General features: G+C 35.1%; 4 protein-coding genes across 4 annotated transcripts; all 4 read right to left on the reverse strand.

Annotated features, from left to right (window-relative positions):
- Positions 1 to 78: 78 nt before the first annotated feature.
- Positions 79 to 1,872, reverse strand: LOC101896678 (arrestin domain-containing protein 1-like). Its single transcript, XM_020039403.2, has 4 exons — positions 1,623 to 1,872; positions 1,209 to 1,564; positions 527 to 1,148; positions 79 to 458 (listed from the first exon to the last, which is right to left on the reverse strand). The coding sequence occupies exons 1-4, from the start codon at positions 1,732 to 1,734 to the stop codon at positions 391 to 393; spliced, it is 1,158 nt and encodes a 385-aa protein (XP_019894962.2). The 5' UTR covers positions 1,735 to 1,872; the 3' UTR covers positions 79 to 390.
- A 2,679-nt stretch (positions 1,873 to 4,551) lies between these two features.
- On the reverse strand, positions 4,552 to 6,122 carry LOC101896498 (arrestin domain-containing protein 17). The gene is made up of 4 exons (XM_005176160.4): positions 5,860 to 6,122; positions 5,474 to 5,802; positions 4,807 to 5,419; positions 4,552 to 4,743 (listed from the first exon to the last, which is right to left on the reverse strand). The coding sequence occupies exons 1-4, from the start codon at positions 5,969 to 5,971 to the stop codon at positions 4,613 to 4,615; spliced, it is 1,185 nt and encodes a 394-aa protein (XP_005176217.1). The 5' UTR covers positions 5,972 to 6,122; the 3' UTR covers positions 4,552 to 4,612.
- A 3,716-nt stretch (positions 6,123 to 9,838) lies between these two features.
- On the reverse strand, positions 9,839 to 11,647 carry LOC101894684 (arrestin domain-containing protein 17). Its single transcript, XM_005176150.4, has 4 exons — positions 11,338 to 11,647; positions 10,903 to 11,255; positions 10,283 to 10,838; positions 9,839 to 10,214 (listed from the first exon to the last, which is right to left on the reverse strand). The coding sequence occupies exons 1-4, from the start codon at positions 11,447 to 11,449 to the stop codon at positions 10,084 to 10,086; spliced, it is 1,152 nt and encodes a 383-aa protein (XP_005176207.1). The 5' UTR covers positions 11,450 to 11,647; the 3' UTR covers positions 9,839 to 10,083.
- A 3,528-nt stretch (positions 11,648 to 15,175) lies between these two features.
- Positions 15,176 to 17,386, reverse strand: LOC101894524 (arrestin domain-containing protein 3). Its single transcript, XM_005176159.4, has 4 exons — positions 17,174 to 17,386; positions 16,767 to 17,119; positions 16,148 to 16,709; positions 15,176 to 16,072 (listed from the first exon to the last, which is right to left on the reverse strand). Exons 1-4 carry the CDS (start codon positions 17,283 to 17,285, stop codon positions 15,960 to 15,962), a joined length of 1,140 nt encoding a protein of 379 aa, XP_005176216.1. The 5' UTR covers positions 17,286 to 17,386; the 3' UTR covers positions 15,176 to 15,959.
- Positions 17,387 to 18,056: the final 670 nt, after the last annotated feature.

An 18,056-nucleotide genomic window follows, 5' to 3' on the forward strand; every position in this document is an offset into this window, starting at 1 on the left:
TACAACTCCAATGCCAATTTTTACGGTTATTTTAAAACAATAGAAAAACGTACTTTTTACCCGTTGTAAGCTATTTATTTCGTTGCTAAAACCAAGAACAATTTTTACACATTTGTAATAAAATGTTATATTCCGTATAAAATTGAAAACAAAAATACTGATAAAAAGGCAGAACTATTAGATTCTTCTAGGTTTGAAACCAAGATAATTTCCCTGTTCCAGAACCTCAAAAATTATTTATTTTTTAATACGATAGCCAATTTTTTCCTTATGATTTCGAAAAAAAAAAAAAATCAAAACTAGTAGGTTCTTGCAGGTACAGGAACAGATCAAATATACCTATAAAAATACTGTTTTATTTTGCATATTGGCATGCACGACACTGCCTGCTTAGTCCATTTCTTCTAAACTCCTGACGGGAAATAACGTTATCATAGCTTCGTCAAACGAGGGAGGCGCTAAATCAAATTTAACAAAGAAATCTCTTAAGGATTCATTCAGATTTTCTGATAAGTTTGAAACTTACTTAATTCCTCATACAAAGGCGGATGAGAGGCGTTATTTTCCTCTGGGGAATGGGGTAGGCAGCTCGGAACATCCATCATATAGACTGGCGGACCAGTTGGGGAGATAGGCTGCAAGGTACTGTGTAGGGTAGTGGGAGTTGCATTTTCCTGACATCCCTCTTGCACACTCTCTATCAGAGGCACACTGCCAATAACAATTGGAATTGCGACACTCTTATTACCAAAACATCCACCGGCTATTATTTTGAGCTCCAGCAGATGTTGCCATTGGATTATACATTGATTTCTACAACTCGGTGCTATCGAAGGTAACTGAAGCGATCTATTGAATTGGCGGTTGGTGAGACGCAAACAGGGATCCATGAACACTGCTTTTGCCAGAACCCATCGTTTCTTGCGCTCCTTGTAATACGGATGTTTGGCAATATATGTTATGGCTTCCACTAACTCCAGTTTGTAGCCACTAATGTCGATCATTGATTGGTTGCTTATCTGTAGAGAGTACGGTAGAATTTGGCCGGAGGCAAATCCCCTAAATGGTAATGTAAATTCGAAGCTTATTTTACCACTTGCCAAAGTAAAACAGGTTGGATAATAGCTCTCCTCGGCTGAAACCGGAGACTATTAAGGGAAAATAAATTATTTATTATGTAAATTAAAGGAATCATCTTTAAAAAATACCTTCAATTCTGGAAAAGAATTCAAATTAACCCTCCTCGCAACAGTCAATAGTTTACTGAATATGTTATTTGTGTGTTGCGGTCTGTCCACTGTTAATAGCAACTCGTAACTTATTTCCCCATATTTTCCAATGTGCGAGCTAGGACAAGACTTGGGTATGCGAAAGAGAAAATTGAATACATGACAACCCGTTAATAGGGTGCCTTTTCCTCTAGCAATGACTTGCTGATGTACATATGTCTCTTCACACTTGTAGGCATAATTTTCCGATGCAATGATGCTGCTAATAAATCTGCCATAGAGTCGGGTATTATTCCAATAGACTTTTGCCTTGCCCAAAAAACGTATTCGTATATCTGGAATTGTTGTTGGAAATCAGTGTATGATCTTCATTTTGAAAATATTGAAACTTACTTCGAATATCTTTGTCACTGGTTGTTGTTAGGATAATCGAACCCGCAAATGTTTTTCCAGTAAAATATGTTGCCCTTTGATTATTTAGTTGAAATTCACATGTTATAGGCATAGCAAAAAAAGAATCGAGAATCAGATATATTTTGCTTTTCCGATTGATGTAAGCAGAAGTAATTCGCAATTGTTTGATATCCAAAATAGTACTGTTCTCATATGGACATTTTGTACGTAGGCCATGCAAAGGGGTAGAAGAACCAAAAACAATATCCAAAATTTAATTGAAAACATAAAACTAAATAAATATTCTCTGTAACGAAAAGAGTAATATCTCAAAGAGAACTTGCTTAACCCTCATTGTGTGTTCGTGGGTCAAAGTTGTCCGATTCGTTCAAGTGGAAAATTGTTGGTCTGAAATAATCTTAGAAGTTAATAATGCAAGGAAACGAAACATTATTTGTCTCACAATGCAAAATTCGTATTTTTTGGGAATACAAGATGAGGGTTAAAAATTAACTTCACGGATTCTCTTTTTCTTTTGCTTTTGCGCAATAGAAATTGAAAATTGTAGAAAAATTATAAACAAAATTAAGTCATTTTTACAAAACAAAATGTTGTTATTGGTAAGTAAAACAATACCGAGCAACAGGTTAGTACTCAGTGTACGAAGAGTTAATACCTTGAGTGCGGGGGCAAATAAGTAAATGTCACTAATTGTAAAATTCCACTGAATTTGAACAGACTACTACATCTTTCTAAGATTTAGTTATCGTTATTTAGGAAACAGGATAAACCGCATAAACAATGGTAAAAAAAATATTTTTCAAAATGTTGACAGTTTTTAATTTTTTTTTAAAATTTTTGAGAAAATCGGCCACCAATTTATTTATTTATTTTTTTTTTTGAGAGTTACTTAGACATTGTGAACCTACATTGTGGCCGTGATACAAATATTAGGATGTACAAAGTTCAGGCTCACTTCGCTTTATTAGTATGAAGAGTATATTATGTTCGTCATTCCGCTTGTAACTCATCGAAAAAATAATTTTAGACATTACAAAGTATATATATTTTTGATCAGCGTACAATTCAAGACGATTAAGATAGGAAGCTACAATTTTGCACAGAACAGTCTTTTGTCTGCAATCAGGTCAAGTTCGACGATGTGCTATATCGCTCCACGGTCCGTACCCCCGATATTCGGTATTTTGATATTTGTAGCCAAATTTTTCAATGAAATTGTCTGAAAATTCACAAGAGAAGTTTCTTCTAATTACTTTACCCGCTGGACGAGTAATGTCCATATTGGTCCAGGATATTGTATATCTCCCATACCCGTACCTCCCTATATTCGGCATTTTGATGATTTTAGCTAAATTTTTCAATGTAATTGTCTAAAAACCCATACTAAAAGTTCTTTCTAAGCATTTTACCCCCTGGAGGAGAAATGTCTATATGGGTCCACGATATCGTATAGCCCACATACAACGATACCTCCCAATATTCGGTATTTTGATGATTTTAGGGACATTATTCACCGTATTTGGAATTCCTAATGGGTACTACAGCCTATGACAAAAAATTGTCTATACAGGTCCAGGTCTTCGTATTGGCCCCATATATCAATACCTCCCCATATTCGGTATTTTTTTGATTTTAGGTACAATATTTAGCGAAATTGTTTGAAATTTGGTATTTGAAGTTCCTAATAGGTACTACATCCTGTGACAGAAAATTATTTATGCAAGTCCAGGTCTTTGTATAGGCCCTATATAAAGGCTTTATTCGGTATTTTTATCATTTCAACATTTTTATTTTTTTGACAATTTCCAAATTTGTTCCAAATGGTGGACGGTATTCAATGTTCAGCCCATCCGGACTTACTGCTTTTTACTTAGTTTTTATACCCATACCATTTTACAAAATATCATTAAGTGAGAAGTTTGAAGAAAATCGGATATTAATTTTACATACTTAAGACAAATTTTTTCCAAAATATGTAACTTTTGAGGAGTTTTGAAAGGAGTAGGGCGGCACATATCAGCAAAAATTCGTCAAAACTACAATCAGGGGAAATGTTCACATAAAAGCTGTATCAAAACTATCCTAAATATTGCGAAGTGTGTCGCAAAATATTGGGATCTAAAAAAAGTTTGGCCTAAGAACCTGAAACATTTTTGGGATTTTGATCTATAAATTACTTACTCTAGTCCAAAAAGAGTTTCGGGTTTTAGTAATGTTTTTGTACACCCTTTACACAACCGTGATCATATTAAGAGTTAGATTTAGGATATAAGCTTTGAAAATGAGAACTTTTTGAGAGAACTTTTAATATTTATAGAGATCTTTGGATTACTTCGAGAATTCACTTGGAAAAAGACATAAATTTGTGGGAAATAAAAAAGGTTTTTATGAACCAAATATTTGGTACATATTAAGAAAAACATTTCTTTTGTTAAGAGTATATATTTATTTTGTTAAGTAGAATATTTCTGCCTTTGACTTAGTTTGGAAAATAGTTAAATTAGCATTAAAAAACTTAATATACACAAATTTCGAATGCATTTATCTGAAAAACTATTATACCTTGATATATGGTTTATTCTGAGATTTATAGTGAAATTTTGAGTAGAATATTTTATACTTTGTCACACACTGTCTAAAACAAAATTTAATAATATTTTCCCAACGAAATTTAAAAATTAAAAAAATGAATTTTGGAAACTGGCTCTTTGTTTAGGTTACTTTACTATGTAAACCTTCAAAAGTTCGTTATACTTTCATAATCTGCTGGATTTTTTCCCTTTAATTATTAGTATTATTATAGAATATTTTTAAATTTAGCACCAATAATTTATTATTTTATTTCATGAAAAATTATTAAATTTTGTTATGAAAAAAATAAAAATTAACAAAAAATGCACTTAAGTCAAAAAAGTTTTTGAAAGTCTTTCAAAATGAGGTAGCTTTTGTTAGATTAACATGATAGTTATTCAGTTCCTTCCATTATAGTATCGATATACCGGATACAATGGTTGAAAATCTTTGGCATTGGTATACTCATTCGCCTCTGGATCCTGGAAAGGCGAGGGATACCTTACAGCTTCTTCAAATGCTGGTGGGGCTAAAAAAAAGCAAATCATTATATCACTGCACTAAAAAATCAAAATCTCAATATAACTTTTACCTAAATCTCCATAACATGGTGGTTCATCCGCATCACTTTCTTCACCCGAATACGATGCCTGGTTATGCGTCACTTCGTAACTATTTTCGTCATCATCATCTTCATCTGATGGCATTTCCAAATTGGCCGACGATGGCAGGGGAGTGGCATTTTGTAGACTTTCCTTAATCGGTATATTGCCAATGAATATTGGCACCGAAATATTCTTGTTGCGATGACAACCCTTGACTTCGATTTCAATTTCCAAATAATGGTCCAAACGTATTATGCCCTCACCATCTGTGTCCGGTGGCATTGAGGGTAAATCAATTTGCCCGTCATATTGGCGATTCGACAGCCGCAGACAGCCATCGGAATATTCTTCATCGGCAAGGGTGGTGTGACTCTGGAGTTCTTTATATTCTGGTGTGTGGGCCACGAAGGTCATGCATTCCACAAAACGAACTTGGTATCCACTTATATCAGTCATTGATTGATTCTGGATATTTAGAGTATATTCCAGAGATTGCCCGGAGGCATAGGCTCCGTAGGGTACTGCTAAGGAATAAACAATATTTCCACTTGCACAAGGCCAACAACCCACTGCACTGATTTCTTCCTGTTGTACGGGAAGCTGCAATATTCAGATCTTGTTAAATTAATTCCCCGCAAATAATTCCACTCATACCTTAAACTCTGGATTCATATTCAAATCGACCCTTTTCAGCACCGTCAGTGGTCTGGTGAAGACATTGTCATAACGATACGGCCTATCCACTCTCAGTTCCAGAAAGTATCGGATGTGACCATGATTGCCCCGACACGATGTGGGACAAGATTTCGGCAGACGGAATTTATAGCCAAAGACATAGGCACGTGGTGGCAGTATCTCCTCATCGTAAACAACATAAGTTTTGTCAACATACACCTCGTTCGCCTTGTACTGGGCCGTGCCGCTGTCTTTTTCGGCCTCACTCCAGTGCACTTTGGCCTCACCCAATAACCTTATGCGGATATCTTAGTTTGATTTGATTTTAATCAAATATTGAGTGTTTTTATTTCCCAAAAACTTACTTCGTATGGTCTTCTCTTTGGTGGTTCTCAATAGAACCGTTCCCGTTATCCATTCTCCACTGAAATAAACACCATTCCTCTGATTTAAACGAAATTTGCACTTTGATGGCATTTCGATCGATCTGTTCTTTATTGGCTAAAAATCGTATTGATAATGTCGTGCCGCAACATTCTAATAGCTATTTTGTTTTTAATCCACAAAAACCAAATGCCGCCAAAAATAGCATGAAAAACATCTCTCGCATCTCAGCTGGAAAGCACAAACAAAAACAAACAGCAGAATTGGTAGTCAGTGTGACCTAGAAAATCAAAGAAAACTATCGCAAGAGAAATGTTTATTTGAGAAAATATTAAAGAGAACAGCTTTTAGGGCCCTTGGAATACCCAATGGCAATTTCTGGGAGCGAGTAGACTATGATAATAAATATGGGTGCTCTACAGGGTTAGATAAAAAACTGCAACAAAGTCAAACGCTATAATTTTTACATTTTTTTTAAATTCTATTTTATGAATGCAAAAAATGTCGGCAATAGAATGAACTTTTATACTTAGTCACCAAGGCTGGCGCTTGAGTTCTGGTGGCTAACCGAAGATGCAAGTAAACACGACCTCCTTGGCAAGTAAACACGATCATTTTGTTTGTTTACAAACTGCTCGACAATGAATGTTTTCTCATAGGAGAAAACCAAATTCGGCAGTTCACCACTTTCGGCCAATCGAAGCTTCTTTGAATCTATTTTCTTTTTGTTGCTATGAAGGTCTTCCACTTTTCGGAATTTCAATTGCTTTACCCCGAGCTCTTCTTTCAATATTTGCCGAATGGAATATTGCGATATATTCAGTTCACGAGCCATTTTTCGGCCACTGCGGCGCAAGTTTCAATCAAGTCGCTTCTTTACTTTTCGAACCATTTCTGCTGACGTTGCTGTTTTCTTCCATCCACTTCCTTGACGTCGGCCTACGCTACCAGTATCACGGTAACGAGCGATGGTACGAGTCACAAAAACTCTAACGATAGCAAAAAATATAAAGAAATCACACTATCACGCTCGAATTCCATTAAGAATAACTTTTTTTCAGGAAAATTCCCACCAAAATGCTTTTGTACGCTTCTAAACAATATAATGAGCTGTCACAGGAATAATTTTCACAGCTCTCGGACGAGTGGCTTAGAAATGACAGCAGTCTGAAAATGGTTGCAGTTTTTTATCTCACCCTGTACAACAACGGTATGATAAAAACTAAAAGAGTGTTCGGCAAGAGAAGGTTTTCAACAAATTTTGCTCGCACTCCAAAACGGGAAATACATGCTCAATCCTATTCGAGCGACATCGAAACATACAGTTTACTCGATTTTTTTTTGCTTCTAGGAGCCCTCCTGATCGAATTCAAGGAAGTTTCACTCTTTGTACAAATTCGAGCGAGTTTTTCGGAGGTCTGGTTTATACTTCTCAGACCATAAATGAGTTAATGAGAGTCTTTATCGTAACTTTTAATTTCCCACCCCCAGTTCATGACGTTTCCACAGTATTAAAGAATAAACAAAGCATTACTTCTATATGCCTATGGAAAATATATAAATTTTCCAATTGGGTAAGTCGTCTGACATCTCCAACAGCAATTTGGAGAGCAAGAGCAACCATGCTCACCAGCTGATAGTTTACCAAATGGAATGTGTCTGCTTTGCTATACATATATGTATATACAAACAAAATATGTCAATATATAGTAGACCCTCTGTATATCGACTAATTTATTTTCCATCGGAGCAAGTGCGGAATTATCTGAGAGAATATCGTGTTGGCTTATATAGAAAGTTTTCACTGTTGATGTATTCGATTTTTATGTCATAGCTAATGTTATTGTTGTTATGATCGTGTTAGTTTAGACACATACATTTATATTCATATCAAATATAGAAGATAATTAAAAACAAATTTAATTAAATGGTTGTATATTAAAACATTTTACAATGTCAGGGGCGTAGTTTTTTTAGGTACCAAAACAAATACATATTTTTCATCATTTTATTAACTTCCAATTCCCAGCTGTAAATTTTGCCGGAAAGAAGATCGATTTTTTTTTTTGGATATTATACCGATAATCATAAATAATATTTACCTCATTCGACTCACTTTTTATACCCTTCAGCATACACAGTATGGAGGGTGTATTGAGTTCGTCATTCCGTTTGTAATTCATCCAAATAATAATTTTAGACCTAACAAAGTAAAGGGTGTTTTTTAAGCCCGATAAAACTTGAAATTTAAAAAAATAACAAAAAATTAAATTTTAATCAATTTTTTTTATTCGAAAGATCAATACGTGACATTAACATTTGAAAATGATTTGGGGCATATGGGCACCGCGGCTGTTCTTGACGAAGTGCATTCTGGACGTCTAATTTTTGGCCACTTTTTCGAGCACTGCTGGCCGTATGTCACGAATAACACGAACAATGCTGGCCTCCAAGGCGTCAATTGTTTATCAGCAAAAACCAGTGACTTCACGTAGCCCACACGACCTTGGAGGCCAATTGACAGGTCCACTTCTCGAAATCAACTTATCGCCAAATTTTGATTTCAAAAAGTCGATGGTTGCGTTCGCCGTATGGCACGTAGCGCCACCCTGTTGAAACCACATCTCCTCCGGATCAATGTCATCCATTTTTTTAAACAAAAAATCATTGATCATGGTGCGGTAACGATCTTCATTGACTGTAATGCGAGCTCCGTCCTCATTTTTGAAGAAATAAGACCCGATGATGCCACCAGCGTGAAAACCGCACCATACGGTGCATTTTTCTGGATGTAATGGAGTCTGTAGGGTCTCTTGTGGATTGGTCTCACTACATATGCGGCAATTTTGCTTATTAACAAACCCGTTAAGCCAAAAATGCGCCTCATCGCTGAACACAATTTTGCGATAAAACAACGGGTCATTTGCCAATTGCTCTAGAACCTGATTTTCAAAGTAAATTTGGATAATTTCGTAGCGTTGTTCAAGCCTGAGTCAATTAATGATAATATTTAAACAAATAAAAAAAGTTTCATCAAAATTTAATTTTTTGTGTTACTTTTTACAATTTAAAGTTCTATCTAGCTTAAAAAAACACCCTTTATACATATTTTTGATCAGCGTGAAACTCTAAGACGATTTAGCACTGTCCGTCCATCTGTTGTAATCACGTTAGAGTCAAAACGAATAAAGATAGGAAGGTAGGTAGGTTAAGTGCGAAGATGGGTTACATCGGTCCAAGATATCGTATAGCCCCCATACAGCGGTACCCGCCGATACTCGATGTTTTGATGATTTTGGCTACATTTTCCAATGTGGCAAATCCACGCAAGGAGTTCTTTCTGAGTACTTTACCCTCTGGAAGAGAATTGTTGTATAGGCCCCATACAACGGTACCACCCTATTTTAGCTACATTTGTTCAATGAAACTCTCTGAAAATAAACGCAAGGAGTTCTCTTTGTATACTTTACCCTCTGGAAGACAATTGTTTATAAAGCTACACGATATCGAATAGCCATCATACAACGATAACCCAGGATATTTTTTTTTTTTTTTGAAAAATTCCAAATTTGTTTCAAATGGTGGAGGGTATTCCAAGTTCGGCCCGGTCGAACTTACCGTTGTTTTACTTTTTTCCTATAAAACTCAGTTTTCCTTATTCGTAAACTTTTCCCGTTACAACACTTAATTTTTTTCTTGCGTACTTCATTATGGCTAGAAACAATCCACAAGATATTGGCGAGTCTTATTCCCTGAAGTAATACCACAGAGCTATTTTGAAATTTTTATAAATAAAATAAAGCGTGTCTTGTGAAGTGTAAAACCACAATTGTGAAAGTTCTTCAGTGCTCACATAAATTCCACCTACAATTCTTTATAAAAATTATTATTTTACTCAAAGGCCACTGATTTATTATTAAGTTATGGACTAACGCAGACAATTTTAAACATTTAAACATAAACTTTACACGTATACACTTTACATTGGTGTGTACGACATTTCTTTAAATTTTGTTTTATTTTTTATAAGAGATCCAAAATATATAAATATGTAAGTAGGTTCTGCAAAAATATTTTAATAGGTTTAAGTATAAATTTGGCAGCACAATGAGGTAGTTATGCTATAAAGCGATGGATAAATTCTTTGGATCAAATGTCTTCAATTCGAGATAATTCATGGACCAGCTGTGGTGTGCTGAGATTGTTCATTGTTTTTCATTATTATTCGGATAAACTGGATACAAAGGTCTAAAGCCGATGACATTTGAGTGTGTATTTGCATCGGGGTCTTGAAAGGGAGAGTGACTGCGAATGGCCTCTTCGAACGATGGTGGTTCTGTAAAAAAGAAAATTGCATACAATCAGCTGTCATTTGAATACAAAAATACCGCAATTGAAACTTACTAAAATCTCCATAAGATGGAGGCAAATCACTGGTATTTTCATCACTGGGTAAAAGTGGTGCTGAGGGTGCAACTTCCGTAAAACTACTGTCATTTGTCATGCTCTCTCGTAAGGGTACAGTTCCAATAAATATCGGAACACTTATGGTCTTATTGGCATGACAGCCGTCCACATACATTTCAAACTCCAAACGATGTCGCACACGTATTATACAATTATCCTCGGTATCGGGCGGTAACGAGGGCAAAATTAGTTCACCCTCAAATTGACGATTGGTTAGACGTAAACATTTGTCGGAATGCTCTTGGGTGGCCAATGTGGTGTCCTTCTCACGTGTCTTATGGCGCGGTGTATGGGCCGTAAATGTGATGTGTTCATTAAATTCCAAACTATAACCACTTATATCGGTCATAGATTGATTTTGTATTAGAATGGTGTAGCGTAAGGTCTGACCGGGTGCATACGCTCCAAAGGGCACTTTTAGAGTATAATTGATATCGCCGCCTGAACAGGGCCAGCAACCAATTGCACTTGTTTTTTCCGCTTCAAGTGGTATCTGCCAACAACAACAAGAATCAGCATAAGAATAAACCAATAGCAGAAGATCTCACACAACTTACCCTATACACCGGATTCAAATTCAAATCCACAGTTCTTATGACGGTCAATGGTTTAGAGAACTCGTTGTCAAAGCGAAATGGCCGCTCAACAATCAGCCACAGAGCATAACGTATGTGACCATATTTACCCTCACACGAAGTGGGACATGACAGCGGTAGGGGTATATTGAAGGTATACGTATGGGTTCCTTTTGGCAAGACACCTTCACCTCGGACTTGAGTAGAATTATCTATGTAGACTTCATTGGCCCGAAAATACACGGTGCGGCTCTCATGATGACCATCAGATCTGCGATGACGTTCGGTTTCAGTCCAGCTTACTTTAGCCTCGCCCACGAAGCGTATGCGGACATCTAAAAGAATGCATTTAATACTGAATAGATAGATATCTCACATATGTATTTCTAATTATAGAAAGAGGGTCGTTTTACATACTTCGCACATCCTTGTCACTGGTGGTTTTCAGTACAATTGAGCCGCACACAACCTGACCACTGTAGTACACAGCATTTGGACTATTCAAATGGAATTCACATGTTGAAGGCATTTTATGAAATTAAATACCCTCTCCAAAAGTGAATTTAATTATTTTTATTTTCTATTTCGGAAATATTGATCAAAATCTGTTTATATAACGCCCAGCGAATAACTCAGAATCTTTGCAATTCCCAACTGAGTTTCAGTTGATACTGGCCGAAAACAATACGCAAATAACAACATCAGGCAAAAAAGTTCAGCACAATAATAACAAAAACAATGAAAACTTGCATTCAACTGATTATTATTCTCGCTCGAATGCCGCCAGTTCGTTTCCTGGGAGAGAGCGTGACATCATCAGTTAATGTTTGTGCATGCCTCTTTGCTATTGGACCGGATGAAAACCGGCCCAGAGCAAACTACGCACACAATGGAAGTGGATGGCGTTTGTCGGCCAGAGTTCGAAATTTCCTTTGATGTGATAACCTGAAAATTAAAATATTAAAATGAGTAGACACATTTGTCGACGTTAAAATTCCAAGAAGCATTTAAAATTCGAATATTTTTGGAAGAGCGTATTCTACTCATTTGAAAAATTCAGAACCTGAACCTACGTTTAAGATTTTTGCAATGATGTGTTCTACTTATGATGTTTTCATATATGAAAATACAAATCCTTTCGGCGTAACTCTCAAAATAGGGTGGACCACGCTACTTGTGTGAAGACGTGGGCCAATATTGAATATTTTTCATGAGGTGTATTTGTATTCCACCTTAATTCCAATTGATCAGTTACAAAAAAATCGTTTTGAATCACTTACCTAAATTTGAAATTTTCTGGAGATAGTCTTGGTGTCTTTTGCAGAGAAAAGTTGAATTACAGCTAATTGCCTTCGAAACCTTCAAAAACCTATAAACATTAAGGAACTGAGTCGGGAAGGATTATTTTTTTATTTTAGGACACCAAATGTACATTTCTGCTGCATATCTGCTACAGAGTAGTATAGTTAATTATTAGTTTGGTAAATATCTATAAATGTATAGTTTCTACCATCTGGGAATACTAAATGAAATTTTACAGCTAAATCGGTTAAAGAAAAATGCTAAAACATCCAAAATATCTTAAATCGAGCAGTAACGTCGTGTTGGTTCTATGTCAAAACTAGACCTATATGACATATTTACAATACCCAATATTCTTCGGCCTTACCGACACATTTAAACAATATTCCATCTTCGTACTTTGGAAGCTATTTTATAATAATGTTTCTCTACCTATAATTATTGTAATACTTCTTGATGCTGGTTTAAAAGCAATCCCCATTCAATATCATTTTTTTCTATGCATCTCAAACACCACATGTGGGTCGCTTAACGCCAACAACTCAATTGTGTGCATATGGACTTTCTCTTTCACTGAGTAAATGATAAGAGTTCAGTGAGTTTCAATGTGTTCTCTTGCCTGTTTTGTTTGGTATTCGTGGGAGAGTATCTGAGAAAGTATTTGCCAAATATATTTTGTTGATACATTCAACGACATTAGTATTAACTTCAAGAGAACACAATCATGAGTAAATAAAACAATAGGTTGTGCTGTATCAGCATAGACAAATTAAGGTATAGACTAAAAAGTTTTAAAAGTTACCCCTTCCGGCAGATGTCACTATTGTTGATCTTGGGCCAGTCAAGTCACTCAGGGCTAGTGAAGTCACTCGACTTCGAAAACAATTTATTCATTTTTCTGATATTTAATTCCTATATTTTTATATTTCACTACATATTTGGATAATGTTAAAGTAAACAAAGTCACTGTTTCGTTTTTAATTGATAAATAATAAAGAATCATAAAAATATTCAATATTTTGTATTTTGAGAGAATTGAGTGAGTCTACTGAACCTATCTTACAGCATGAACGACATCTATTGAAGCACTTTTTTCGAAGATAACAGATGAGACAACTTTTTAGTCTATACCTAATTTGTCTATGGTATCAGCTGAAGTTGAGAAACACACTTTGAGAGTTTGGTTTATAAAAATTGAAAAATCAAAAATTAATATTTTCGACACACTACCCATGGTTTGTTTATTGTTTGGTTAAGACATTTAGTGGATCATAACGAATGTGCTGAACAAAAATTTAAGATTCCACTCAATGTGTGTTTGTTTTGGGACAAACACACAGGGGGACAGGGCCGTTTTTTTTTCAAAGATTTTTTGACGAAATAAAAAAAAATTAAAATGAAATAAATAAAAAATTATATGGAATAAATGCGTAGAAAACATTGTTCAAAGAAATTATTTTTTTTTAATAATTACAGGGGAAATCCAGCAGATTATGAGAGAAGAATTCAAAAGAGAAGGCACGTGCATAGGCATTATGAAAGTATGCATAGAAAAGTGTAGTAAGTATATTCCCTTACTACACCCTCAGCCATATGGACTAAACGTGCCTCATCGGCCAAAAATAATGTTTTTTTTCATCGAAATAATGGTTTTAGACCTTAGGTCTCTTTGGACCAAATCCGCTTCAGGAAATTTGGAGTCGATCTAGCGATGTCCGTCCGTCTGTCGCGCTGGCGCGCACATTAAATATAGAAGGATTTGATCCAAATTTGGTAAATTGTAATATTATTGTCAAATTTAGATCGACTTCGGAGATGGGCAATATCGGTTTACCCATTCTGGTTTCTCCCCCACAAAATGTCAACATTTTCAAAGAAAATAATTTACTGCTCAAAAATGAATTATTACATTTTGCTCCAACTTTGTATATTTTAATATCTGCATCAGTGCTAGGTCACGCGAAAGAGAACTATATCGGTCCACTCCATCAAGTACCTTCCCCAACAAACGGTCAAAAAAAAAAAAAAAAAAAAAAAAAAAAAAAAATATATATATATATATATATATATATATATATATATATATATAATTTAAAATTTTTAAAATGATTGCATTCTATTGCTAATTTGACACGTATCCAATCCGAGTCCGAATCTCCATTTATACTAAATGTTTTGGGTAAAGTGTCAAAGTAAGACTTATTCTGGACTCAATTTCATTGTGAATTTCTGAACAAAAAATATAGCATAGAAAAGCAATTTATTAAAAGCCTTCTTTATTTCTAACAAAATTTAGTACGTTTTTTTCAATTTCCTGCAGATTTTATTATAATTGGAAAATGCCAAGTGGACTTGTAAGAAATCGTTTTTAATTTGTTGTCAAGAGGTATAAACTACTTAATGCACTTAACTTTGGAAATGGGCGGTAATGTGGTGATGCATATTATTGGGCGCCAATTTTTTAATAAAAAACTAAATTCCTACATAAAGAAAATCCGTTAGATATTTGAAGAGAGATTCAATTCAAGGTTCGACAAATTTTCATTTAACACTGCAAACACTGGTATTATTGGTAGGGAAACAAAGCCTTAAAATGGAGTTGGAGCTACATCAGAACTTGGAGTTATTCCCCATTTTGTATGCACGTGTTCATCGAGAACCAGAAATACGAAATAAAATGCTGTAATACTTAAAATCTTCCCTGGTCATTCTTTTATAACTAGTATTTTTTGTAAAATAAATTAAAAAGAATTTAAACATTGTACATTTATGGAGGTTTGTTCCATAATAGAATAATTCGGTATTTAAGATATGACACATATATATATATATTTTTTTTTGTAAAAGTATTATTTTTTTAACTTTAATTTTTTTATTTACAAAATAGGAATAAATAAATGTATAAAAACAATAAATAAATTCATAACTATTATTATAATTTGACATTTTTAACTTCAAAATATCTAATACTAATTTGAAAATGATTGACTTAGGTGGGTATTTTGTAGGACTATTGTTATATTTCTTATAAGCGTGGAAAGTTTCCAAAGAGCATAAGAGTTTTTTCGTGAATGTTGTGATTTCAGATTTGCCCCAAACTCACTACTTTAAGTGAAAAGCTTCGATGTTACTGATCATTAAAGTTAAAGAAAAAGTTCAGTGAACTTAAGTTGCATATGAAGATTGTAAATTATGATATGCATACTTGTATGTTATTACCTAAATCATAAGCATCTGAATATTTCGAATAAGAACATTTTCAGACTTATTCTTCTTTATAAAAATTTTCAATTTTCCCTTTTTTATTAGCCAGACTTCGTTTTCTATATATCAGCTGTGGTGGTTCTAGTATGTTCAAATCACTTTCATCACGTTCAACTATTGTAAGTTGAACGCTAATGACAAAAGTATATGTTTATAAATAAATAGTTTCTCGTTAATGCATATTTTACAAATGTGTTTGTGGTTGTTGTTTGTGGTATCGTAAAGAAATCCTCAAACCTCAAATACGATTTTTTCTCTTTGAATTTTTAAGGGGCAAGTACATAACAAGCTTGAAGTCATGGCTAGGCATATTAATGTCAAATTATAATGGAAAACGACGGCAGGATTTTAGTGCGGCTCTGTAATCCCTTTATGAAATGTCACAAAATATGCCTAGCCATGACTTCAAGCTCTTTATGTGCTTGCACCCTTAGTTCTTTAAGAAAATCTTTCACCATTTAAATCCCCCTTGATTATGAATACATTGGATAAAGAGGTTTAAAACCATCCACACGATGATGCTTATCGACGTCATTGTCTACAAAGGGGGAATCACTTTGCATAGCCTCTTGATAGGATGGCGGTTCTGTGTGTGCGAAAAAAAGTACATGTTTTCGATAAGAAGTTTTGCAATTACTGTTAGTCATTTCCAAGTACTTACTTAGGTCATTATAGTTCGGTGGCATTTCTGAACCAGAATTATCTTCGGATTTTGTCATTTCTGGGGCACTTGGTGTGACATCCATTCCCCCAGCAATGCTTGACCAACTTTCGCGCAACGGTATGTTGCCAATAAATATGGGCACGGATATATCCTTGGATCTGTGACAGCCGGACATAATCATTTTTACTTTCAGCCTATATTCCACATAAATAATCTTCGTTGGTTCAGTTGTGGGCGGCACAGAGGGTATTTGAAATTCACCATTTAATATGCGATTGGTCAAACGGCGACATATTTCCGGATAGTTTTTTTTGACTAGGGTGCGTTTGTCGTGACGATGACTGCGGATTGGTGAATGGGCTGTGAATGTCATTTTTTGAGTAAATTCCATGAAATAGCTTTCGACGTCTACCATGGAATGATTTTGTATGTTCAGTGAGTATTTAACAATTTGTCCGGGAGTATAGGCACCAAATGGAATTTGCAGGGAATAAAATAGTTTACCACCACTGCAAGGCCAACAGCATAAACTGGCATCTTTCTCTGCCAATAAAGGAAGCTATCACCAATAAATTAGCTGATATTAACTTTTTTTAGGAACTTTTAAATATCTTACTCTAAAAACGGGATTCACGTTTAAATCAACCGTCTTTAAAACAGTCAAAGGTGTGTAGTAGGTATTATCAAATCGCAGAACACGATCTAATTTCAGGGAAATTCCATAACGAATGTGACCATAGCTTCCCTCACAGGAAGTGGGACAGTCTGATGGCAAAACAATTGTGAATGTATAGGTGTGCACGCCCACAGGCAAGATGCCCTCACCACGGACAATGGTTTCGTTGTGGATATAAACTTCATGAGATCTGTAGTATGTTGTACTGGTCGTGCTGTTGCCATTGGAATCTGTCGTCGTTGTTGACTCCTCCCACTCTACTTTGCCCTCTCCCAGGAATATAATGCGAGCATCTGTAAGGGATGACAATGTGATTTGTATTCAAATTCAAGAATAAAGTGCCTTACTTCTAATGTTTTTCTCTGAGGTCGTAGTTAGGCTAATGGTTCCATTGACGGTCTGGCCACTATAATAAACTGCATTTGGATGATTCAGAGTAAATTTGCACACCGACGGCATCTTTTTATGTATTGTTCTTATTCTTCTTGTTGTTGTTCAATATTCTATCTACTTTTATGACTGACTGTAAACAAAGGGTCGATGAGTACTGACATAGCCGTCTTACAAAACACGCGTATTAATCAACAAAAATTGAATTGTTAATGAAATCATTAAGAACTCTCTGCACTAGATACATACTTACCATTAGCGGTTGTGCGTCGTGCGCTCTTACGTTTGTTTCTCTTCAAATACCATTGTGAGAATATAAGAGAACTAAATTAATAATGCCAAATAAAAAAAATTAAAATGCCAAAAAATAATGCTAAATAAAAATACCTTTTTGTAAACCCTGCAACATTGTGTGTTGGGGGTAATATAAATTTGATTGGGCCAAAAATAATGTAACACTTCGAAATTTTGGCTTCCCACATAGGAAAGAATATATTGATCTTCCAATCTCGCTGTGGTGAGCCGATCTAGCTATGTTAATTTGCATTCACACTACAAGTCACAATTATAGACCAATCGACGCGGAATTTAGCATGAGACTAGAGATTAGGACTGGGCAGAAGCTTCCCAATTTGTATGGTCATCGGTCCAATGTATGGTCCAATTTGTATTGAGCGGGTGAAATAGACCATAAGTTTTGTGTTAAACAAAATTCCCATTAAACCGCTAATATTCTTAATCCCGGTGAAATTACAAATAGACGAAAAGGTCAAGCATTTTGGATGGCCATCGGATAACAGTTACCGGATAAAATGGGCCCCAATTTTTGTATGAAAAAAT

The sequence above is a fragment of the Musca domestica genome, unplaced genomic scaffold, assembly GCF_030504385.1.
Source record: "Musca domestica strain aabys unplaced genomic scaffold, Musca_domestica.polishedcontigs.V.1.1 12, whole genome shotgun sequence".
In the NCBI taxonomy this organism is placed as follows: domain Eukaryota; kingdom Metazoa; phylum Arthropoda; class Insecta; order Diptera; family Muscidae; genus Musca; species Musca domestica.